The sequence below is a fragment of the Anas acuta genome, chromosome 5 (genome assembly GCF_963932015.1).
Source record: "Anas acuta chromosome 5, bAnaAcu1.1, whole genome shotgun sequence".
Taxonomy (NCBI): domain Eukaryota; kingdom Metazoa; phylum Chordata; class Aves; order Anseriformes; family Anatidae; genus Anas; species Anas acuta.
Window position 1 is genome coordinate 47622084 of NC_088983.1, and position 26402 is coordinate 47648485.

Below are 26402 nucleotides of genomic sequence, written 5' to 3' on the forward strand. Positions count from 1 at the left end.
CCCAGCCCGCCACAGGAAGGTCAAAAACAAGGCAAAGAGCAACCCGGGTCATTTTCCTTATGGCTGTGGAAAAGCTGCAATAAACAGCAGCCAACATTAGGGCTGTGCCTCCTTGCGGTTTCAGTGTGGGCCAAGCTGGCCTACCCGCACGGGCAGTGCCGTTCCGGGAGCAAGCACCGCGGGCAGCCCTGGGTCGTCGTCCTAGGGTAACCGCGCGCCGCGTGCTGGCGCCGGCGGCATCGGTGCTGTTATCTTGCTGCAAGGAAAGGCACCAGCGAGGGGACAGAGAGGGACCGTGTGGGTGAGACACCAGCCCAACCGCCTCGGTTAATGTGTAACCGTGGATGGGCGAGCTCCTGTGCACGGTAGCACTAGGGCTCTCTGCGGCTGGTATCGGAGTGGGATCCGGCGTGGGAGGCGAGCGCCCCGGAGCTGTACCCCACCAGGTAACACAAAGGCACCCTGGTGGTTAGCATTAGGAGGGAGGGGAGAGGAGAAGGTGCCCCGTCTTGGCAGAGCATGGTTATTACATTGGAGGGTGCCTGGTTGAGGACCTCCTTGGTCTTCCTCCTCTATGGGGCTGCCCTGCTGCATGTGCTGGGAGGGGGCTTGAAGATGGGGAGCGGCTGGGTGTCAGTATGGATGGTGGGCATAGGGAGGGTGATGAGGCAGGGCCTGGCTCCTGTGGAAGCCACCTGCCTGCCTGTGCTGCTGAGGTGTCTGCTGGCATGGGGTTATGCCCACCCTGGAAAAGGGCTCAGAACAGGTCAGGCAATGTGGAACAGCTTCTGAAAGAGGCTTGCCCCACAAAAGGTGCAAAACGTTACCTCAAGCGTGGAGAGCTACACAGCTAACATTTCTTCTAAACTGCTTTAACAAGGTCCCCACAAGGTTGGGGTCTCTCCGATGCCTAATGGATGCTGGTCCTGCAGGTGTTACTCCCTTCCTTCTCACAAGCACCCTTAACCTCAAAGACATTAAACAGCTGTATTGGCCCCAGCTAACATTACAAACACTTTTCTCGAAGGCACTGGAAGCAAACAGATGTAGCTGTGGAGATAATGAGAAAGGATGTAAATAGTAGCTCACCAGAAACCATGGAGTTTTACCAAGTGGCTTTGACACTTACCAAATACCTTTAAGCTGATAAAGATCTGATTTGTACTTCAGAGGTAACCTGATTAGCAACCAGTTTGAATCTGGAATATGTTAATTGGTACAAACATCACTAAATCACTTTCTTTAACCTATATGAAGTAGTGTGAATGAACGATAGTGAAGGTCAACATAGCCTGGGGAGTCATAGAGAATGAGTACTCCTCTATCTACCCACAATAAAATAGTATGATTAGCAATAAAATGTAATTGTATGTGCACACAAAGAATGACACTAGAAAGCACCCAAGGTCAAACCAGCATTCAAAATTTAAGAAAAACAGAACTAAGTATGCACATGCAACCAAAGTCTGGTCATGCACCATGCTTTTTGTCAGGAGTCCTGCCCAGTATGGACTGCTTGCTAAGTGAGCACCGGTTTCTAGTTTTGTTTTGCTCAGCCAGAAGGTGTGTGGCTTACTGACAACATGCTGTGAGGAAATACATGCTTGTCTTCTCATAAGCTTTCCATAACTCTCACAAGTTCAGTAGCTCTGTGTTTCACAAATATTAATGTATATATTTTGAACACTATTTAATGGCAACTTGCAAACTGGGAGCTGAAGCACAGAGACACCAGTGACAAAAAGGTGCAGTAATGTAATCTGCCCAGGTTGAAACATTCTCAGCTCAACATTTGATAGTGCTTGACATTAGCCAGGACATAGTTTCTATTCACCACACAGCTGCGACTGATTTCAGTTTTGTGTGCTCACCTTGTTTGCCGTACTTTGTGGTGTCCTGTTGGGCATTCAGAAAGGAAGGGCTGGACCATTTGTTGCACCTCATTGCTGGCATCGCAGGTGACCTGGTGGCAGAGGTGACACTAACATCTGATTCTTTAGTGTGACACTGGACTATTCTCTCCTCAGAAACCTTAAAAAGGAAAAAAAAACAGTCAATATGTTCTATGAACGTGATTAACCAACTTCTTTTTAATTTACAAGAAAATTTTGGATGTAGCAAATTGTCATTGTTTTATATTAAGTAATTGTCTGCCATAAGTGGCTGAATGTAGGCACTTCTGGGCATGATATTAAGCTCTTTTTTTTTTTTTTTAAAGTAATCAATTAAAAAAAACAAACAGGACAGGGTAATATTTCTTGTTTAAAGTCTGTAAATCATGCCTGGAGTGCAGGAAACTGGAATTGTGCTATGTCTTCCTTTCATGTGCTGAATTGTCTGAAAACAGCTAGGTATTACAATCTTTCACAATTCCATCCATGTTTAGATCACTTAGTAGAAAGCAACAATAATTTGTGTTGTACAAAGTGAGGTGCAGTGCTTTAGGGAATTCCTTTTAACTTCCTTGCTGAAGCCCTTGCTAGCCTTTATCAAAAGACTCCTCACCCCTTAACAGACTCTCTTTAATTGGCCACTTGCATGGTCAGTTAATATACTGTGGTGGAAACCAACTGGTGAAGTGTGAACAACTGAATCTGGAACTATAAACTCAGTGACCGCTCTGAAACCTGTGGCTATTTATATACAAGGCAGTGTTTTGTCATGCTGATTTTTATTAGCACAGATTAGATACAGACAGCTCGATAGATGCCACAGAGCAATCAGGAAATGTTAAGTGCAGACCATGTGAAAGATGCCAGCCCACAAACAAGCAGCAGGGTAGGGAGCCTGCTGCCCCCCTTCCCCAGGCAGGCAGGGGCATGGTGCTACCCTGGGACCACTGTGAGGGGCCAGGCCGGCACTGCTCCTCTTCTCTTTGCCTTATGGGACAGGCTGGGTAATCACCAGGTGGGGGGAAATGGGTCAGGCCCATGGATGGGGCTAATCCATTTTCTGGAAAGGTTTTAATTTTCTGTGCAGAGAAATATTTGTTGAAGGATGCCAGAGGCACTGAGTACGACAGGAGTACTGCAGTGCTCTCAGCCATTTGAGAAATGTTATATCAGGGCCTTTTGAGGGGCATTAAAGTTCATTTAGTCTTTCTTTTAAAGAAGTCTTTTTTTTAAAGTTCATTTAGTCTTTCTTTTACTACCTCCAAAGGCAATGGAAGGAAAACTGGCCTAGCAATGGAGTAAAAATGATGCCAGAGGAGAGAGAGCTATCTAGCATTCTCGGTGACATCTCATATTGTTCCCTTTGTGGTGGCAACAGGCTTTTATATGTATATATATATATATATTTTTTTTTTTTCTGGGAGTAGGACTATATATGGCAGTCAGTGCTCTAGGTGCTATGAACCTGCAACGATATACTCTGAAATGTCACTACACTGTCCTAACAGTTGGGATTTATCCCTTAAAATCATAGATGGATGTCTCCCCAAGGCTGAAACAAATTCTTGGAACAAATTTTGGAAATTTGTTAACCAAATTAACCAATTTTGGTTAAAATTTTGGAAGACCTGGCAGCAATAAACCTATATTTGTTCTTTGTTTACAAGCAAAAAAATGTTAATCATGAAAAATGATTATATATGTCTGCTTGCCTATTTATTCTGGTTCTATTCATAGGAGCATTAAACACACTGCATCTATACTTGTCTGTTTCAAAAAAAAAGGCACCTGCGCTACATTTATAGAGCCTGTACAACTTTAGAAAGAAATTGCTCGAAGTGGAGCACTGGCCATTCACAGCTCATCTATTGCCTTTCCCTTTTAGGAACAAGAAAGAGAGCATCAGTCAGTGGAAAATAAAGTGGAGAAGTCTGTATCTGCAGGGGGGGGAGGAGGGTGGGTGGGTCTGGCTTTATGTGTCATACAGCCGTTAGCTGAACGAACTCCTTTGCCATTAAGGAGTGTGAGATCAAACTGGAGTATTGTCAATGCCATTACATATTGTCCCCTAGTCCTACAAAAGGGACGACCATAAATAAAACTGAAAGTATATGGATTCCACCGTGTGTGTGCACAACTGCATTTATATGAGGGTCAATAAAAGTTGTGAAAACAATTGTGCCATCAGGTGTGCTACAAAGCACTTCATATTTCTGTACACTGGTGTGAGGATAATCAGTAACTACAGAAGGAGACAGTGTCTTAAATCAAACAGGTAATCCTAGAACTTCTTCCATTGATGTAATCTTGCTTCACAGCAAGAGTGACAGCAGTACTCATTAAAGCTGAGGAAAAGGCAATCCAGTTTCATTAGTAAGGTTAACACCCAGCAACATAAACCCCAAAACTGATGTGTCTCTGATCATTAATATTAGCTGCTGCATGAAAAGCTGTTGTCATTAAATACCACGCAAATAATACAAGCAAGAATACTAATCTGTGGCAGATGCAAGCATGCATATCCATTACAGAGCTCATGAAGCTGGGCTTTCCTGGACAATATCCAACTTTGCCAGGGTGAACTTCAGCTGAGTAAGAAATCCAGATTGTCACTCATGAAGTATCTGGCATAGGTGCAAATACTCCCTTGTCTTTTGGAAAGTGAAATAGCATTTGTTTGTTTGTTTGTTTGTTTTTGTTTTTGACTGCAGGATGCATTCCCTTCTAAAGAGTAAAATCACTTCCAGGAATCCATACATTGTAAACATTTATCATTTATTATGCATTTAAATGTGCACAGCACATACACCACAGTCTTGAACAGCACCTGTATAAAACTACAGACAGATTCTGGTAAATGGTGAACTCTCATACCATGTAACATTGTTATCAAGGTTTTATCACAATATTTCAAAGTTACAACAACTACCTCTGAACATATCTTCTGTGAGGCTGTCAGTTGTGGATTTCAATGGCGTGAAAAGTGACAAAGAAGAACCATTCACAGGCAAATTCTTTGTGATTTTGCTGTCTGAAACTTGGAACGAAATCATCAGTTGTCAGAGGTAGCAGTGATAATTACACAATGATTACTCACATATAGAACACATAGAAAGTATAGATATCCCCCAAATTACAGAAGAAAAATCCTTAGGCATGACATTTCCTAGGCACTCTCTCTTGATTTGGCTTCCTGATTCTTAATTGTTATTTTTGCTTTGACAGCAGCTGGCTTAAGATGTGGTCCTGGTCTGCTCTGGTCTCACTGAACTTTGGTGAGTAGATTTAGTCTTCAAGGTCATGTGTAAGCAGAGAATACAGGCAAGTCTATACAATTCCAATAGAACAAAGACTTTTGTGTAGGAATGTAAAAAGAAAAAAAAAAAAAAAAAAAGCTGAACTCAAATTATCCACAGCCTTGAGATTTGCATGTAGTCAGAAATTACTACTTTAGATTGGAAGATGATCGATAAACATCCTCTAATTCATTAAATGTTGTGGTTAGTCCTGGTTACAACTTAATTTATTGATGCCACAAATATGATTTATCATTTAAAGAAATGAAAAAAAGAATATAGGAAAAATGGATCCTTTTAAAGATTCCCCCATAATCAAACCTGTCTTTTCCTTCATCGCATTAGAGTTACACTTGCAAAATATATAAAGAAAAATATAGGGTTACTTGATGACGATATAGTACTGCAGCCTGACAGCTGTCTGCAAATATTTTCACCATGATTATCCTTACTAAAAGTAAATCACTGGGTAAAGATAGCTCAAACGTGACAAGGCTCAAATAGGATGCAACCAACTCTATCTTGAATACTTTTGGCTACATATGGAAAAAATAGAGATTTGGGATTACAGTGATAGTTCCTCTAAGCCCTTCTCCAGAATTATAAGACAAAGCAGAAAAGTGTGTACCTTCCATGCAGATTTTGTTAGGAGACTGGCTTTGAGAGTTAGTGAGGTAGAAATTAATTAACTTTTTCAGGGAATGAGACAGAACAAAAGCAGCATATTTCTCCTTCCAAATACTGTACCAAAAATAATAACTAGTACAAAATAAACTTGATTATTGGTAATTGATCCAAATTCTCTCTATGGAGCTTCTCTTTCTGTGAACAGACAAATGACTGCCTTTTCAAAACTTAAGAGTATTATAAATTTTTTAAACTTTGACAAACACATGTAGTCTCCAAATATTAAAGGGAATTTGATATGAATAAGGTATAATTTGTTCACAGCAGCATGTTTCACAGTATGCTGACTGGGGGAAGAACTGAGTTTTTTTTTTTTTTAGCCTAATGCAAAGCAATCATATCAAATATATTGTCCATTAAGGGCTCCAAAAGATAGTATGCTCCTGTTTATCTAAATAGAAAAGAAAAAAAAAATCCTGCTGAGTTTATATAGGTGTTTAAACCTCTCTACCGCCTGGCAGCTCTAAGAAGACTGACTGCAGGAAAGTTCAAAGTTCAGCACTGGCAGATCTAAAAACAGATTTGTGGGGCAGCTCTTCAGCACCGCACTTTCTGTACCGAAGTAAACCGATACCATTCCAATTAAATAGCAACACTGCACAAAGGAGGTCAGGCATTGTGTGTGGCTCCACGCCGGCATCCCACCCAGGCACCTCCGTACTGTGCCTTCTCAAAGGCCAAGAGCTTCTTTGGGAGTCACGGGGGTTTTGAAAACACACAGAGGAGAACAAAGCCACCATAACAAACAAATACGTGTACAACAATAGACACTGTACAACACACACACAGTGCAAAACATTCTAATGTAGGAATTGAATGTCACCTGTTTTAGAACACGTAGTAGCAGCACACCTGTGATAACTTAGAAATGAATTAAATAAACCACAAAGCATAAGTCTTCTACTGTTGCACCATGAAATGAAATACCTTGGGTTGGAGGTTTGTTTTGTTTTCAGAAATTAAAAAAAGAAATCAGAACTATAAATAATTTTTGTGGCAATATATACAGATTTAAATAATTAATTTAAATATCTTACACCTACTCTTGCATAAAACTCTCCAGTAAAAGTGCACCATGTTTCTTTTCCCCAAATGTGTTCTGGGTCTTTCCCTGTGCTGAGGTAGGTCGGAAGGGAGATGTCTCAGATTCTAGGAAGAAAATGTGTCACTGTCATTGTGGGAGATACTTTATTGCCTTTCTTTGTTCTTCCGTTTTTGCTCAGGGCTATGTACATCCCGGGATAAATCCTGGATTCGTAAGCATTGTAGTTGTTTGGCAGGAGAATCTCTTTGAATTTGCACTCATCATTGAAATGGGTCTGAAATGAAAAGGAAAGAATGAGAGGGAAGGAATTTTAAACATCAGGTGTGGAAATATTCTTGCTACCAGGTGTAGTAGGTGTGCTGCACGAAGATGTGCAGCTGACTTTCCCCCCTGTTAGTAACCTTTTGAAGTGGTTGTCCAAACGAAGCTTCAAACAACACTCAGAGGATCATTAAGGATGCTGCTTCCAGGCCAGACACAGACACATGGAGGGGGGAAGGACACCCCTAGCTCTGTCTGTGCTCTTGAGGGAAGGGGGCACATTTTAACAGAGCGGGCACTGCCATGAGGAATGACCCAAGCCCAATTCTGCTGCCCTGCTCATCTAACTTGGTCAATGAGTTTTTCCTATGAACGAGAAGGGAGAAACAAACTGTCAGACACCAGGACAATGGGAGTTATAAGTTGTAACCTGTGCCCATGTCCCCATGTTAGAATGCACAGGTCCACTGATATTCCTGAGTCTGCACGTGAGAAGTTTACTTGGTTCCCAAAGCAGAGGTTGTCCTACCACCAGTGAATTGCCCACGAGGCTTCAGAAAAAATCAGAACGCTAGCACTTTCTCATGTCCTTTGAGGAGAAAGAGGCATTATAAAGATGCTCAGGGTGGACAGTATTTTCTGCTTCTTTAGTTTTACAATTGAAAGAAGGAAAATTCACCTGTGTTAAAGGATCAGGAAAATAGAGCTGACAGAAGGCATGCTTCCAGTAAAGAGGTTTCACATACAAAAACAAAGAGGGACAGGTGTTACAGGTGTGTTATCTGGAGAGTAACAAATGAGGTCACCTCTTGTTATTGGGCAAAAGCCTAGCATTTTGTAAGATAGGTCTCAGCCTGCCAGGCTAAACACTGTGTTGGGAATTACTTTATCCAGGACACCAAAGCAACATATTGTCTTCATAAGACATTATGCAAAAGAAGCTTTTGCACTTTGATGACGATTCTGCCTGGCTTTCATGTAAGTTGAAATCCTCTGTGACAGGACTGATGCCACAGAAAATCATTCTGGATAATTCATGTCTTCATGCATGTGGAAATGCCCTAGTTAACTTTGACATAGTTTGGCCCTTCCTCAACCCAAGTTTCTTCAAAAAATATCTGAGAGACATGAAATAGAAATGCTGTGGGTAGGGAAGGAGACCCATGAGCATGAGGTTGAAGTGATGCTAACGGCAGTTAGTTAATTTATATTGAGGTATCTCAAAAGCAGAAGGATGGCTCAACATGGGCAAAAACATGTACCGTTATTGTCCACTCCAAGTGTGTTGTAAAATATGCCACTATCTTTTCTGAAGACTTGATGAAAAAAAAAAAAAAAGAAAAAAAAGATTTATATTGTCTCTCCTAATAGATCTGCCTTCACATAATTGCAAGCCCAGACCCTGAAGATGCTGAACTCTCATGGGAACTCTCCAATCGAGAGCATTAACAAAGAGTGATCAATAGGTATGTGACAAGCACTGATTCATCACATCATAAAGAATCATTTGTGGGGCCCTGGCTGATCAGAAGTTCAAGTTCCCTGTGAGAGATGGGGCAAGCAATTGCCATCCTTGATTGATGCTGTTTAAATTTAAATATGAGAAAGATACGGATTGAGGCTACCCTGGGGGTTTGCAGCACAAATGACTGCTATGTTGTTGTATGACGTGGGCAAGAAGGGTAGCCATGGTTGGCTGACTAAATTTTTCACATGGGAACCAAAGAAATACAACGCAGAGAAGTGGGTTTTACTAAAAAAACTCAGTGAACTTAGCACACCTGGGCAGCACACCTTCTGTTGGCAAGGCACCAAGGGCTAATCCATGGTGCCTGACCCAGGAAGGGCAGAGATGGTGCTTGGGCAGCTTCCAGCAACATGTACACCTCTTATCCCAGCTGACTGTGTTCCCCTCCCCACGCACACAAACAGTGGCTACTTACAGATCCATAGAGTTTGCCTCTGCTATTCATGGCCACGAAGAGTCCACTTCTAACACCAAATATGCTCACCACTCCTCTTTCCACAGGGGAGATTTCCAGCAGACCTACATAGGAGACATGGGAAATCAGGGAGACGAAGTGCTGTGCCCTGAAGGAGTGTGTGTGGTATCAGTTCTGTGCTCACCCAGAGGTTCCCATCCTTGGTGTGGTGTGGATCCCCATGCCCCAGCACTGCTGTGGGTGGCCACAGATCCCCAGCCTCATGCCCCACGTGCTGCCCCATACTCCATGCTGGGACCTCTCTTCTTTTAGCCAAGTATCTATTTTTACATTGCCCCCAGGCATCCTCCTGTGTAGCCGAGGTTAAAATAAGACAGAGTGTGCTTGGGGGCGAATGAAACATTTGTCATCATGCAGCTTATATCCCCTGTTGGATCTTATTGTTTCAGTTGGATATCAGAGGCATGGGGCCACGGGGTTAAGTCCCTAGCAGATGCTTTTCAAGTTTGGGGGAGAGCAGGGCCCTGGCTGCGCTCCCCGCAGCCCCTGCTCAGAGTGGGCGGCCCAGGGGGCCGAGGACCCTCCAGATGCTGAGGCAAGCCCTACACCTGATGCGAGGGGCAGCGCGGCTCCGGGCACGGAGCTCTCGATGGGCTGCGCCGCCGCCCCCTTCCCCCGGGCGCCCTCGGGGCAGCCGGCGCGGGCAGCACCGCGGTGCCGGGGACGGGCGGACTTCTCCGGGTGCTGGGAGATCGGCCCTACACCCACCCTCCTTTTGCCTCATACCGTCCTCCGGGGCAAGGCGAGCCGCTCCGCACCCTCGGCAACCTCCGCGGGCACGTAGCGGCTCACCTGCCCGTGCGCGGGGGGCTCGGCGCCGGCTTACTGTATCGGTTCTCGCTGTGGATCCCGTCGATGCGGCCGTCGGGCAGGACCTGGATGTGGAAGCCGATGCCCACGTTGCAGTAGAGGCGCCGCAGCCGCTTGATGCCCAGGAGGTAGTCGCCGTCGCGGGAGGCGTCGCGGCGCTCGGCCGGGAGGCGCGCCACGGAGCGGGCGAAAAGCGCCGCGTCCCAGCGGCGCTGGCGGGGCCCGGCGGGGAGGCGGCCCGGGGGCGGCCGGCCGCGCACCGCCCCCGGCCACAGCAGCCCCAGGAGCAGCGCCGGCAGCAGCGCCGCGGGGAGAGGCATCCCGGCGAGGGGCGCGCAGCCACGGGCCGCCGGCCGGTCGTCGCTCCGAAGAGGCGCTCGCCCCCCCAGCTCCCACTTTATGCTGAGGTCGGAGCGCGCGGGGGGGGGGGGGAGTGTGTGTGTGAGGAGTGTGCGGGGAGAGGGGGGTAAAACAAAACAAAACGCACACACACACAGAAAAAAAAAAAAAAGGAAGAAAAAAGAAAATAAATAAAGGAAAAAAAAAAAGCGAGGCGGCGGGAGGAAGGAGGGAGCCCCGCGCTCAGTCCCCCGAGGATCTGCGGTTTCCCTGGGCAGGCTGCATGTAGAGGAAATCCCGGGAGCAAGAGCTTCTGAACTTGATCTCAACTCCAGGAGTCTTGTCTGAAGTGCTGATCTTCTTCTATAGCTGCTCAGCCATAGCGCTTTAGCCCTAGCCACGATATTTATATATCCATGTGCGTTGGTACCTATTACATCACCACCTACTGCTGTCTGCTGCAGCCCTCCGGTTTAGCTGAAAGTCAAATTATCACCCCTAGATGCTTAACAACTCCGAAGCGTCTTGAGGGGAAACGGTGAGCAGCACTGGCGCTAAACAAGAGGGACAGCACAAACTTTTAAAAAGAAAAGGTCATATTTTCATTCGTCACAGAAGGTTCCTTTTTTTTTTTTTTTTCTTTTTCTTTTTCTTTTTCTTTTTCTTTTTCTTTTTCTTTTTCTTTTTCTTTTTCTTTTTCTTTTTCTTTCTCCTTTTCTTTTTCTTTCTCCTTTTCTTTCTCCTTTTCTTTTTCTTTCTTCTTTTTTCTTTCTTTCTCCTTTTTTCTTTCTTTTTTCTTTCTTTCTTTCTTTCTTTCTTTCTTTCTTTCTTTCTTTCTTTCTTTCTTTCTTTCTTTCTTTCTTTCTTTCTTTCTTTCTTTCTATTTCTTTATTTCTTTATTTCTTTCCTTTTTCTCTCCTCTCCTCTCTTTCTTTCTCTGTCTTCTTTCCTATCTCTCTTTTTCCGTTCTCTTTCTCTCTCTTGCTTTCTCTCTTCTTTCTCTTTCCCTCTTTTCTTCTTTCTTTTTCTTTCTCTTTTTCTCTCTTGTAAATGCCTACAAATGCTAATGCAGGACACAAAAATCAAAGAATGCCCAGCACACTTTTCCCTGACACAATGTATGACTTTGTGGAAATCTGTGGAATTTCAGCTTTTGCTGTATCCAAGCGACATGGTTTACAGTTTGCTGGATGCAGAAAAATTCCCTTCATTAACAGCCAAAATAGTTGTTGCATGGGAGGTTTAAGAAATGAAAAAATGAAAGAACTTGGAAAGAAAACAACAACAACAAAACAAAAGAAAGAAAAGGGTAGAGGCTTTAATAAGGTAGAAAATAGTTAAAAAAGCAGTATGTGCTCAAAAGCAGTAATAATGAGCAATAATGTTTTTGATTCTAAATATCCCTTTAAGAAATCAGAAAGCACAGCATTACTCTGGAGTATAAGACATACGGAGCTCCCTCTTGGTCAGTATACTGCTAGGGGCTGTAGTGACAGCAGTTTGTTCCTGACCTTTAGAGGCTGCCCATTCATATAAGTATTGCTGCGCTCTTTAATGGTATGATTATTTTCTGATCTTTGATGTGCATGCACTTCAATGTTGCCATTTTGTCTTAATGATACAGTTGTTCTTAGGTAGGTACTTCATTAACTTTAAGTTCATGGGACTGAAACTCAGTATTTAAAAGTAGAAGAGGACAAATTTTGATTCCAATAGTCCAGAACTACTTTGATTAGAGCAAATCCCATATGTTTTGTCACCTCCCTTTGCCTAAGCCTCAGCCCTCAACAGGTTTTCAGAACCAACAGGTGAGGGGACATTAGAACAGTTTTGGAAGGTCCTGAATTAATACGAAAGTGGGGGAGAAGTGGTTTGTGACTCAAGTCCTTTATAGCCTGAGGACAGTTTAGTCTTTCACACCAGTAAAGCACTCCTGCTGTTCCAGCAAAGGATGCGAGAGAAAAGAGAATTGCCCCAAGCCAGATGACAGCTCACCTAGGTGCGAAAATCTCTGACCTTCGCTAAACCTAAGCAAACTTAGATGATGTACTTTTATTTCTTCTTGTGAGGTGCATATACAGTGTGTGTATGCATATGTGTGTGTGTGTGTGTGTATGCTTCCTCCATTGGTTTCTTTCTCCTGATGCACCTCTCAGGATGGAAAAGCGACTGCTGCTGCTTTATGGATAATTGTGATCTGGTGCTACAGGGGTAGAAGTCTCCTAGGTGTGGCTTTGTCTTAATGTGTCAAAGAAGTTAATTTATGTGTGTATTTTAAAGACAGCAGAACTTAGATGTTTCTCTATGGAGGTTTACAGGCTGGTAAATCTACTGAGGTCAAACGCACAGACATTTACTACATTTCCATTTGCATCAGGCCCATCCAGACACTCTTACACCTGACAAGCCCAGGGGATCAGTTCTGGATGAAAGTGCTGTACAGCAGGCAAAGCCGGCTGAGAGCAAAGCTGCTCATGGGTTTGGAAAATGCCCTGCTCTGCAGAGCCTGTGCTGGGGGCCTTGTCCTTCCTGAGGGTCCCCAGAACAGCATGAACCCACCACACTTCAAAATCTGAATTATTTGCTCTTAGCAAACAGCATTGGATGAAGGTAGGATTAAGTTTATTTACCCTCCAAAGGGTAAGGCTAAGGAGTGGTGTTTTTGCCAGACCTGCAGGTTCCCCCCTGCAGCAGAAGCATGGTCTAATGCCCATGGCTGATGGGTCAGAACCAGATCTGCTTGGCCTGGCTGCCAGCAACAGCCCCTGGTACCCCTGGGCTACTCACACTCCCTCCATACCTGGAGGGACCCACATGTCTGGGGGCCAGCTAAAATCCCCACTTTATCAAAGCAGACACTGTGATGTAAATTGGATCTCTTAATTTGTTTGTAGGCAAGTAGCATCTTGTTAGCTCATGCTTGTTAAATATCCTGACCAAGTGATTGTCCATGACCCAAAAAGCATATAAGCCTTAGCCCTGTGAATATGAATGTGAGTTAAACCTTGAGGTTAGGGACATGCACTGGAGGCCCAGCAGGCTGAGGTATCTTGGTCTCATTGGGACTTAAGTAAATGGGTCCTGAAATGCATGTTATGCTCTGAGTCCATATGCTTGTAAGATCAGGTCCTAGACAGTTACACAAAGCACCCAGAACATCACATTAAATTGCCACAATATCACTGGTCTATAAGGGACGCTTTTGCAAGTTAGTTCTTCAACTTTTTACAGAATGAAATGGCAGTCTTTCCATAAAGGCTTGAAGTGAATCTTTCTAAGAGGAAAAGGCACACATTTCCAGCTAAGAATGAAACAATGAGGTTTGGTTTTGAGATTTGAATGATGTATATTCTTATATGTGTGAGCATGTGTATAGTTGGAGTTGATATTTGAACTGTCCAGAGGACTGCAGATGACCTCTAGGTACCCTGACAATTTAGGCAGTCCATTAAACTCTATACAGATTCTGTTCCACAACACACCACAAAAGAAGCACCCGCTACCTCCAAAGACTACTCCTGATGCTTCAGAGACCTCCAATTGCTGATCTGTCCGTACCTGTGAAAAATACGGGGAGATGAAAGCAAAGCAGAACTGCAGCAGTTTAAATTTGCAACAGGTGTAAATGACAGGTGGAAGCTGCTGACATTCGCGGCCTCTGTGCTGCAGTGTAGATATTTCCAGTTGGAAATTGTTGTCACAGGAAACAATCTAAATAGTATATCCCCTATGGAAGTCAATAAAACTATGTCTTGTCATTTTCTTTTGCCTCCTCCTCCCCCCCCCCCCCTTTAGTTTTTCCCACGTGGGTATAGTATTCCCTTATTCCAGGGAGTTTCTCTAGCTGCTGTTTGTGTAATACCAGAATAGCTCCCAAACATTAATTTATCTTTGCAGAACATTTGTGAGGCACAAACACTGAATTATCCCAGGCCAGAGATGGACACAGAGAGAAGAAATGATTTGCCTGCCATTGGCCAGGTTCTCCGAGGCAGAGCTGGGGACAAAGCATCCAATATACCAACAGCTTTTGAGCAATGAAGGGAGCTGGGTATCTCCAGACAATCCCATAGTTAATTCTTCTGTCTACTCTGTATTATGCCATTCTTCACTGCTGTGTACCCCCTACACCTTGTGTCACACAATTTCACAGCAATAATTTAACTATTAAACAGAGAAAATGTCTTCATCTTTGCATTGGCTCTGTTGCCTTAGAGCATATGTGATATCACAGTTAGACAGCTCTGCTTTCCAAATTCCTCTAGGTTCAAAGTATAAGAAAGAGGAAAGGATTCACAGACTTGAGACCCATGCCTAATTCAAATCCTGTGTCATGTATTCTGAAAGGAAAAGGGAAAGGAGGAAGGAATTTGGGATACCTCTACAACCTTTATGGAAATTATTTTGCATTTGCACAGGCACAGCAGTCATCCAAACTTGGCTCTGTGTTTATATCTCTAAATGGATCTAAGTCCTCAATTTAAAAGTCAATTTACATATTTATTAACCCCACTAAATAGATGTAAATGACCCTGAAAAATATTGTTCATGGGCTCTTCTGCTGAAGGCAAATATTGTACTGGTCCTTTGATCTGGAAGGATGGGGAGTGGACTGGAAGGGGCATGGAGAAGTATATTGTTAGGAAAAAATCCCTTTCACTATGTTTGCATGCTACAAAGACATGGTAAAAAGCAAGCCTGTACCCCAGCTCCCCCTTGGCACACGCCCCTTTTAATTATGATGACTTTGGAAGACAACTACCCAGCGGTCTGCAGAAGGGACTCGCCTGAGAGAGCTTTCTCACGTTCACGTCTGGCTGCCTCTCTGTGCGAGCAGGGGCAGTGGTCCCGGGAGAGGCGGCCGGCTGGAATGCAGCACAGTGCTGGGGCCCGAGCCCCGAAGGGATGGGGTCGCTGGGAGACCTTCGCCGTCCTGGCCTCTGCATAACACACATACCCACACACGCCAGCGAGTCATATGCACTCCTTTTCTTTTTTCTGTTTGCAGCTGGTCTATTTGATCTCTGTGTGCCTGGGCTGTTTGCTGTTGTGAGCGTCTTGCTGTGATCAAAACCTTATTATCTTGGGTGATGCTGTAGTGTTATATATTGGAAAAGGGCAGTGGAGTATAGCAGCAAGCAGCTGCAATTCTGGTCAAACAACAAAGGCATCAATAACCTTTCTGCAGTGTACTTGGCCTGGTTCAGTGGGAGGACTGGGTGTCACTTTGCCTGTAATGGGCATGGACTTTTTCCACAGCTGCTCCCTCTACTGCTGTTGAGCTTCTCCATGTGCCTCTGTATAAAGCAGAGACCAGAGAGGACCGCATCCATCTCTGTGGCTCCTGTAGTTCCTCAGTGGTGTAAATGGTGCAATTCACACTTCCAGCTTGTGACTATGCTGCTCATATACACCCGCAGCTGCAGGGATGGGCACCAAAATGCTCCAACTGGAAGATCAAGTCAAAGACTTTTGATTTTCTATGAATTACATTCCGTCTTAGCAGCCTTTTTCTTCTCAGCTTCTATGCTTTATTTGTTTGCGGTATCACTTTTGAGCTGTAAGGTTGCTGTTCCCACAATGTCAGCACTGAGGTGTGAGGTGGTGGCGTGGTGACAGCAACCCTCTGGGAGACCCACGTCTGCTCTTAGCCAACTGATCTGACATGGTCATGGCAGGCCATTTCCTTGCCCTGCTGGTCCTTGTCACTAACTGACGTAGGAACAGCTCTCAGGTGAAGAAACACATCTGGACAATCTATTATACCCTCTGCTTCTCACTCTGTTGCTCTCCACTACCCTCTTCCTTGTTTCTCCCTTTTTCTGTATCTGTTCTACTCACTTCTCCATCCTCAGGAAAGGATGATGGGATTACAGAAAGGAATGCCCTTTGTGGAAGGTGCAGTCATGATAAAGGCTAACTAAATAACACCCAGACTTTAACCACAGGGCTGAAATTTATCTCTTTCCTGGTGGATCTTCTGCAGTTGCCTTTATGGTCCCACTGCTTACTTGAACGTGTGAACCATAACCGGCATGAATGTGAGCTTTGGGGACCAATGACATAAGAACCAGCTAAGGGAGGAATTCTTAGCAGCCCTAAGTGGGATTTCTCTCTGATGTTGTGATTAGTGTCAGTTGCTGAAACTGGAAGTACTGTTTTACTGTGGGGTGGGTGGATGGGTGGAGAACATGGAGGATCTGAGGACTCTTCAGAGATACCGGCTTTCTTAGATTGTGAATATCAAAGGCTGAGTTCAATGCTTTATTAACAGGGTGGGAGTGTGTGATCGGCGTTCTTATTTTCGAAGAAATGTCCTGGAAAGTCATCAGCTGAGCCAGATCATTTCTGAGGGCAATAATGTCCTGGGGTCTTGCCATAGCCCCACAACCCTCATCCTCAAGCTTCATGAAACTTGAGCCTAAGTTTGGTGGAGAAGTCCATTAAGAGCCAAGGTGGAAAAACGTGTAGAGGGCTCTTGCTATTAATGTAAATCTTTTTAAGAAAATTTAGTTCCCAGGCAGGGTCATCCTGCCACTAAAACTCATATACTTTCATGTTCATTGCTGACATTTCTGCATATGCTATTTTGTTCTTCCTTGTCCTGTATTCTTTTCACCTATTGAAATTATAAACATTTTAAAACTAAAAATATACATGTTTTTCCTTTTGTCAGATTATGGCACACTTACTTTTGCTGATACATTTCTTGGCACTCTGCCAAACAAAATTGGTGAAAGGAAACATAATAGAAAATGAGTTTTGAGAATCAGGGTAAGTGTTTGTTAAGCTTATTTTTATTATTATTGTTGTGGGAAATAGTAGCTTAAGCTAACTTTCTGTGTGAGAATGTTTTAGCTGACTTTGAGTGTAGCAGAACTGGTTTACATGAATCTGTTCAACATGTGGCCTCTTTGTATGAATCATTTTCTACCGGTGGCTAACGTGAAGAAAACTGGCTGTTGTAAGCAAATGACGTGTATTGCTGAATTTTAAAACTTCCCAGCAAAGCACCACTTAAAATCTGTCAGAACATATATGGACATAGCTGTACAATCCATAACCTCTCTGAGCATGTAGGAAAGGAACTTTTCCAGTTGACCTTTAGTGTCATAACTGTGAAACAAACGGATGTCTCTTTTCCTTATTTACTCTTGGACTTTTCACAGTGCTCATCACTGCAAGGTCTGAGTCCTCTCTGGAGTTAGCGGCCATATCCTCAGAATACCCCCATGAGCTGGATGTTACTGTCCTCTTTCTCAGCCTGTTGCTCGCTGTGGCACCAGAACAGATGCCTTCACATATGCCTGGGGTGGCAGAGGGGGAACTGAGATCAGAGAGATTGTGGAAGATCTGTGTGGTCTGACTGGGCTGATAAACTGCTGTGGTAGAGGTTCTCAAAGCCAGGTCTAAGCAAGTGGTTTTCCCCATGTGGCACACTGTGTAGAGAACCCATGACATTAACTTGGACCTAGAGGGCAATGCAGATGCACTGGTCCAGCAGCACCACACCACTTGCCTGCAGCAGGAGATGTACCTGGGATCCTTTTATTTTGGATGAGCACTGCATTGTGCTCCCGTATGTGCTGCGTGGGGAAGGGGCTGAAGCACAGATGTCCTGAAACCTTTGTAAATACTCCTCCTTCCTAATGAACGCCACTGGTATTAGCAATGACTACAATTTTATTTTGCACACTGACACACAAAAGGCCCTGAAAATAGTTACGAAAACACAGTCTAACAGACAGCAACACAGTTTAACAGACAGCTTGCTCAGACAAACTACCCAGTTCAGCACTACATTACTCCTAATGAAACCAGTCTGGAGATGCAGTGTGACCAGAAACAACTGCTTTGTTTACTGGGTGAGTGTTTGAAAGGTAAGCCATAAGTATACACAGATAACAGCTCTACAGATAGAAAAACAACCAGCATGGAAGTTACCCATCAAATTCTGCATTACTTGAAGACAGCAAAAGCAGTAATAATAAGATAATACGTAACTTTTTTCTCTTCAAGGTCTTTTGAAAGTAAAGCTAAGAAGCCAAATATACAGCTAAGGACCATATTGCAGAAACATGTAGAATAGGTTATCTGTGAACAGACATGTCAGTCATCTGTCATCATATATATCTAGAAGACTTGTCTTAGATTTTGGCACAATTATCACTCACTCTCTTTATGCTGCTTAATAACAGGCCTTTTACATTACACTGGGAGCCAGTTTTCACTCCAAGTTTGGATCATACAAGACATAACTTAGTGTTGGTGCACAATCCTTGCCCAGAAAAATTCACCTGCCCCCAACAAACCTGCAGAGATAGCATAATGCATTGCATGAATGCTGACTTAATCATTTGATTACTCTTTGTCATTCAAGGCCCAGAGAAACTTCATCCTAGTAAACCATTTTAATTTTACCTCTGTCTCTTGTACATCTTTCTCACTTCACTAATAAAGCTAGAAGAGCTACAGTAACATTGGTATTACAGGAACTAACAGATACGTTAAAAAAATAAGTAAATGAAAAAGAGAGAGACTGTTTATCTTCTTTTGGATGGCGGATGTGATGGTACTGCTCTAAGAGCATATTTCTCACAAGGGTCTACTTTTGTTCCTGCAGGTGAAAGGGAACAGGACTAGACTCTAAGTCACTGTTTGATGAAGCCACATCATCTCCTTAACTCTCAGAAATAAATATTTGGTTTATGTTTTTTCTTCCATTTTAAAATGTTTTTATTTGGACATAGACAATATATGGATTCTTTATTATGTGCTCTGTAGGAACAGATCTCTACGCAGTTAGCTTAGAAACTTACTTTGCTTAGCATGGCTTTCTTTTTTATTTATTTATTTATTTTTTTTTAAGAGATAGAATGAGTTAAATGCATAATTCAAATTACCATTTTAAAGCTTGTCTTGAAAAGAAAAAAGTCTTAAACAAAATAGACAATTATATAATGAAGATTTTGGTATTCTTAATAGTTTCACAGAACTAACCTATGATTCCATCCATCAGTTCACTGGAAGACACTTGGAATCAAGTCAAGTCACCTTCCTGAATACATGTGCCCTGTGAACACTGAGTGTAGTACTATGATCATCTAAAACCTGTTAGCTGTCACATGCAAGGAGGCCATGCCCCACAGGTCCCACATTTCAACTTTACTGTGACCCAATTGGAATACTGCGTAAGTTACTGCATGGAAAACACTGAACTATTTTTTTTTCTCACTTATTTCCATGTAACTTCCTGAGTCACTGGGAAAAAAAATGAAAGAAACTGAGCCTACAGAAAATCGGGAACCTACTAGAGATATTGTCTTTATGTTCAGTGCAAAATCATTCAGAATGATTATTTTGATCTGAATCTCCATGTACATTATTATTGGTGTTAATGGGAACGGAGGATGTACATGTGAGCTGTTGGAATCAGAACAGTGGGATGGGAATGATACATAACGAAGAGAAAACTCCCTGCCCAGGGAATTCAGACAGTGCTGTGCAGTCACTGCTATGCTATTTGCCACGTGCTATATACAGTCACAAAATATTCCACTCAGTCAGAGACATGGCCAGAAAAAGCCCTGCGAACCCCAAAGTCTTACAGTCTTATAATAACCACTGAAGCACGCCTTCCACCACAAAAGGAATACAGCAAAGCTCCTGTTGACCCACATGGGAAAAGCTGTGTGCAATTTATTCAGAATATAAAGAAGCAGGAAAATCAGGGGGGCTCATTTCAGTAGATCCATGTCCTTTTGGCATTGCTCTGGAACTGTGAAGCACATGTGAGGTAGGAATAATGTAAATTTCTGGCTACATTCACAACATTTCATTGTGTATGAATGACACGTTATAAATGATTTGAGGTTTTCAGAAAATCTATTTGCTTCCATGGAATAAAAAATAAATTTGTGTAAAAGTATTTGGTTGAGAAAGGATTTTGTCATTTAAAACATTCCCTTCAAAACTAACTTGGGTTCTTCTCCTAACTCCTTCCACTTTTTAATTTGCAAATTTATGTTTCGTGACAACTGTTGGACCAGCATACAGAGAGGCTAGTCATCACTTGAAGCTCAAATGCAGAAACTCAGAAAAATAAAAAGCACTGGAATCTTTTTGACTGTTTATTGCACTGGAAAACAAAGGAACTTAATGATGATACAATAGTAAAATGCCATCCCTATTGTCTACAACTCTGTGTATGTTATTATTATTATCACTCCCATTATTATTTTTCTGAAAAAAATCAGTCTAAGACTTCAGTTACAATCAAACCACAAAAAGGAAGAAACAGAAAACACAATAAGCTGCTGACTGACTTGTCTCCCAAAATGCTTAGGCAGCTGCTATTTTTTTGATAGTATTTTTGATAGTTGTAATTTCAAATTACTGCAGTCAGGTCATTTTCGTTTGGTCTTTTTGGCCAACACCAATGTAGCAGAAACCTGAGCAAATGGCATCTATTTATATAGTGGTTTCGAGAAGAGAATGGGGCAGTGTATGTCTTGTCTCATACAAGAAGAGTAGCCACAGAAGGAAGAGAGCTGAAGATGGTGAAGACATTACACCAGGGCTGATGGGGACTTTGGAGCACCATGCTGTAACAGAGCCACTCTGGGAAGGGTGAGACAAGTCCCATAGATCCTGTCAACCAAGGTAGCCCATGGTAAGGATGTCTTTGTTGGTGCTGACTCTGTCCTACATAAGGCAGGTAGATCAAAACCTGGCTTGGGAGCCTTTTTGGTGGAGTGCTGAACTATGACCCCAGCAAAATCACATTGGCCAATGACTGGAAGATATGACAAGGAGCAAGAGCTAGGGAGACCTTGGAGCTACCCTATTTGTTAGCCTGGAGATCCCCACTGCTGAAATGGCTTAGTAAGAATGTTATTTTTGGTGGCACTGACAGTTTTTGCAATCGGTATTTGAAGAGGTGTATCATCCACAGTGAATATGCTGCAGCTGGGGGATCTATTGTACATACTGCCAGAGCTCCTCTGTTCCTTTCCATATAAAACTCCACAGCTCTTTCTCACACTGACTGAGGAAAGGGTATACCCAGGGCCACTGCAAGGGCAAGGGAGAGTAGTGAGAAGAATCAAGCTGGCAAATGTTTTTCTGTTAGATTTCTACAGAGTTTAGGAAGTTTCCCTGTATCATCTTCCGTCTGTCTGTTCTCCACCCCCATCATCACAGTAGTTCATCCAAACTGCAACAAGAAAATTATAAAACATAAAAAGAAACTACCCCAAATCTCCATTCTCTAGCAGTTTTGGTGCAAGTGCAATCATAATCCAGAATTACAGCAACAAACCTTGTATGCTGTTGTAGTTTATTATTTAACTGAAGCAAATTGCCATTATTTTTTTACCAGGCCTGAGGGATGGTTTGCAAGTCAGTCTCATGCTTCATGGTGCCTTCAACTCAACATGAACACAGGCTGCAAAGTTAGCTCCCAAATACGTTGGATCACAAATTGATGATGGTGGCAATGTGCTTTCAGGGGATTTAGCACTTCCCCCTCTTTTGTTCCAATGGGAACTGGGATAGGGAAATGATAAATTCCCAGGAAAGAGAAAGATTTTTAAAAGTTTTTGAGGTTCATAGTATAGTCTAAAAACCACTTATGTCAGGAATGAGTAGCCGGTCCAAGATAAAGTGGTTAAAGGGTGGGTGCATGGAGGCTAGGAAAAGGAGTTGCCTTAAATCAACATTTTTGCTTCATGTTGTGGTGAGATGGCCTTCCTTTTTTTTTTAGTTTTCACCAAATCCATTCTCATTTATGACAAAGTTACACATTATTATATTTTATTTAAGCTTCTGCTATGATTATGGATAAAGGAAAGACAGTTCCTTTAGCTGCAAAGTGGAATATAATCAACACCTTTGCTTGTGGACTGACTCTATACTGCTGGAGGAGCAGACATGTTTAAGCAGCAATTTGGAATCACCAAATACTAGCCATATATATCTAGCTGTTGTTATACTATAAATATAATTATTGCTATTATTAGTATTAGCAATGGTTACTATTACTGGTTATTATTAGTCATAATTTTTACTGTGGTACCACTTAGGAATTCCCTTAGTAGACCAGAGTGCCATTGCAATATGCACTGTAACACTGTTACCATGACAATTTTTCTCTGTTTGCTGGTGTGTTTTGGCTAGAGAGCCAGCTGTTGACTAGCTGTGCTCCAAGTTGCTGAGCAATAAATCCCAAACCAAATTCATGACCAGATTTCTGCTCTAAGTCTCAATCTTGTGACTTGCCGCATAGGCTGCTTTGCGACTCCACCTGACTTCAGCAAGTCACTCTGCAAAAATACCACCCTGACACTGAAGCAAGTGGCTCCCACGCCAGTTTTTTGAAAATATACCTTGCATACTCATTTGTACAGGTAAGGACAGGAGATTCTGGCGGGGAGAACAACGAAGAAGAATGTATTTCTGAAAGAACATGGAAACAAGTGAAGATGAGAGTAATTTCTTTGCAATACAAGAAAGAGTTTTTAGAAGCACATTATATTAAGAGAATTGCATTTAACTAAACAGGAGGAAACAAACTTTGTGAAAAGTCAGTGGTTTCTCACAGATGAGATTTCTCTGACATCTTCAGTCTTCAGAGGTCCACAAATCATTGGCCTGGCTTTTAGGTTGATGTTAAACATATTAACATTGTTAATCCTTCCAAGGTGGTCATTTGACTTTTTTCCTTCTTGTAGCAGCATGTGAAATTGGCCACTGTGCACAAAGAACTAATATCAATGCACAGTTCTCTTGCAAATGATGTTTCCCTTGAAATGCATTTTCATAGCCTCCTGCATAGGGACACACATCATGCACTGAGCAAAAGAGGTGCATGCAGAGGTGTTTTGAGTCCACAGTGCCCACAGAGACCCCAGGGACTCATCCATCCCAGGACTGCTGGGTGCTACAGCCCTGCTGCCACTGGGACTGCAAGCCATTAGCACCTGAGGGCTGCTGGGTAGGCCACGGTATGTGAGCTAATGGTCCCAAACCGAGCTGAAATCCTTATCACAAAAGCGCTGTGGTTGTGATTTGCATCTCTCCAATGTGTGGGTTCAGTAACTTCCATATGCCATTACCAGTAATCTCCCTCTGTAATCTTTCTAGCAACTCTGTGTCACAAATATCCCTGCTACAGGTGTTATGTTTTCTGATGGTCCACTTAGCACATTCAGACATCTTCCATGCTCACACCATTGTTTGATTATGTTTTGTTAGGGTTAAGATCTGATCAGTATATGTACACCCTCTTCTGAAGCTAAACTGACTTTTCTTAAGCCTGCTATTCAGCTGTGCCTGTTTTCTTGTTCACAAGCACTCAAGCAAACGTCTCCTCAAACACCACAAACAGGCTAATGCCTCTTGAGTTTTATATTCCTTCCTGTCACCTCCTTTTCTTTTTCTTCAGCTTGCTGTAATCACATCTGAATACCAGAGACAAGTCCTTCCGCAGCTTTGAAAAGCACTGGGAATACCTGACGCTGTCCCACAGGTAACACCTTCATTGTTAGCGTAGCCAGAAGGACGCGGCTCTTGGAAAGGGTGGCTGTGCATCCCACAGGGGGCTGCATCCAAGCAGCCATGACATCTGCGGGGCCACTGCACTCCCTTGATCCTTGTGCCTGTGCTTGTCACCTCAATGATTGACCTTTTAAATTTCCCAGCATGGATTATCAGTGATCTTTTCAACACTGCTTGGTTTTCCATCTCTCCTATCTAGCTTCTCACCTAAAGTCCTTGGTTTTCTTGTCTCCCTCTTCAGTAAGATAAACGTTGGAGGGACAGTTTGTTCTGGCAGGTTACTGACTCTGCTCGTATGGAGGTGTGAGCTGTGTGAGATTTTGACCTACTCCAAAGCACAGCTGCAACATAGATTTCTGCCTGAGCAGATCTGGTTAGAAGTACTAATGAATTAAAAGCAGATCTGGAAACTGGTACTGGGTTCTAATTTAATGCACACTCAGCTTTTGTTCAGGTTAATCACAAAATTGATCTGTCCATTACTCTTCACGCTAAACGCTTTCCATGCTAAGGGGACTTTGTCCTTGATCAGGGTTTATCTGATTAAACACTGATAAAGCTGTATCGTGATACAAGTAGGCAAAACGCTGCAATTAAAAGAAGATGAGCATTCAGACTTACCTGTTGTGACTGAATGGGAATACCAAGCTTTTTTTTCCTCCTTCAGGCTCGCTCAGCTTTAGTCCATCTCTGGCAAAAGTCTCTCAGTCTTACAGGTGTAGTAGCCAATCTCTAGGGAGAGGTTGAGATTAAATTAGGTACCCTTGAAGCAAATCTCCAGCCACATCTTGCCAAATATAACAGTGTTACAGGTACTACAAAGATAATGAGAAAAATACATATTGTTTTATTAATTCGCATATATTACACATTTATAAAGTAGTACTAGTTATGATAAAAGCAAAACCCATTATAAATTAGAAAATTCAGAAGTCACACCAATCAAAAAACAGTCACAATAGCATTCATGCTTTGGCATTTTAGTGAACAGATCTGTATTTGTAACAATGTTTTAAACAAATAAACAAAAAAAATCACTAATCTGTGATTGATACCATGTTTAGTAAAAATATCTCATGATGATGAGGAAGATCTGTGACATTTTATTTCTGCTATGAATAGGTATAACAATTAGGGCTTCCAGTTCAGATTCCAGAGAAACATCTTTCTTCCATTGCATTTTTCTCTTTTCCTTATGTGCCAACTCTTATAAAACAAGATACCACAGGATTTAATTCTAAAAATCTAATATTACTGCCTTGTGGTGAACTGAATACTACAGATTCCTGCTTGATAATACTGTCTCATGGGATTCCTGTGTGGTAACAGAATCTCCCAGGATTCCTGCCTGGTAACCATATCTCACTGGACTTTGGTAGTATTTCTCCCATTGGATAACCCCAGCCCCACCAAATAAGCAGTCATAAACCTCATTATTTTACATGACATTATTTCACTAAAGTCAGATCCTGTACTGATTGAATCAGTGTTCTTCCCCCACTCCCTCCAGCTGATTTTCACTAAGTTATAATCAAAGCTCCAAGAAAAAAGAATATTAAGGAGTACGTTATTTGTTTGACAAGAATAACATTAAGAAATACTTTCAAAGCAGCAATAATAGACACATTTCATGGCTGGCTTATTTTCATAGAATCGTTCAACTTCTGCAGGACTTACACTTTGTCTTTAACAGTATGTGGACTAGAAAGCTTTATATTTTCTGAAAGTGAGATATTACAACTGATCTTCCTCATGCCTCATGCAATGCTAGCTCTGTAGTGATACAAATCTGAGCAATTGTAGTACAGCTAAAAATCACTAATACTATAGGCCAAATCAAAGAGTGACAGACCTATGAAGGATTTCTCAGAAAGTTTTGTGCCCTGGGGTTGGGATGCCCTGATAGGCACCAGTGCAGGGCTTGACTAGCACAGAGTGGCCATAGCAGAACTCTGAGCAGCTGAAGCTCTGGCTGAGCAAGAGAAGGAAATTTGGAAACACAGACACTACTAGGGCTTGAACCACCATGAGGGCATCTGCAGAATAAATGTTGGGAATGAAAAAGATGAGCAAGCGCCACCTTCTATTAATGCACTGTATCTCCTGCCTCATGTTCAGACAAATAAATGCACACAAACCACTTTTTCCTTTTCACAGCTGTCTTTCAGTCTAGATATAACACTCAAAACCTCAGAATCTTATGGCTTTTTGGAGCCCAGGAGCTCTTGAATCCAAACCTTGCTTTGATACCAACTTTTCTCCACCTTTGATCGAGTCATTAAACCTCAAAGCTGTCAGAGACACAAGTGTCTGTGGTAATAATCCCTGACTACTTCATGTTATTTTTGAGAGGGTCAGTAAAGATTCTGAAGGTGAAAATATGACTGACAAACTTGATAGTGGGTCTGCCAAGAAACCCTAGAATTCCCAGACAGTTCAGCTGCCTGAATTACAATTGGAATTGGTAGGGACGCACACAGGTGAAAGGCATTCCAGAGCATCACTGGCTTTG

At 42.6% G+C, this 26402-nt stretch overlaps 1 protein-coding gene and 1 long non-coding RNA gene across 3 annotated transcripts; one reads left to right on the forward strand and one right to left on the reverse strand.

Annotated features, from left to right (window-relative positions):
* Positions 1 to 78: 78 nt before the first annotated feature.
* LOC137857719 (uncharacterized) lies at positions 79 to 20532 on the forward strand. Of its 2 annotated transcripts, XR_011097250.1 has the most exons (5): positions 79 to 446; positions 5118 to 5167; positions 8553 to 8647; positions 17010 to 17107; positions 17503 to 20532. It is a non-coding gene; the product is annotated as an uncharacterized lncRNA (long non-coding RNA). The 2 variants fall into 2 exon arrangements; XR_011097249.1 differs by lacking the exons at positions 17010 to 17107; positions 17503 to 20532 and adding an exon at positions 9211 to 9547 and having other exon boundaries at positions 122 to 446.
* On the reverse strand, positions 4647 to 10401 carry FGF4 (fibroblast growth factor 4). Its single transcript, XM_068684582.1, has 3 exons — positions 10011 to 10401; positions 9125 to 9228; positions 4647 to 7194 (listed from the first exon to the last, which is right to left on the reverse strand). The coding sequence occupies exons 1-3, from the start codon at positions 10312 to 10314 to the stop codon at positions 7018 to 7020; spliced, it is 585 nt and encodes a 194-aa protein (XP_068540683.1). The 5' UTR covers positions 10315 to 10401; the 3' UTR covers positions 4647 to 7017.
* Positions 20533 to 26402: the final 5870 nt, after the last annotated feature.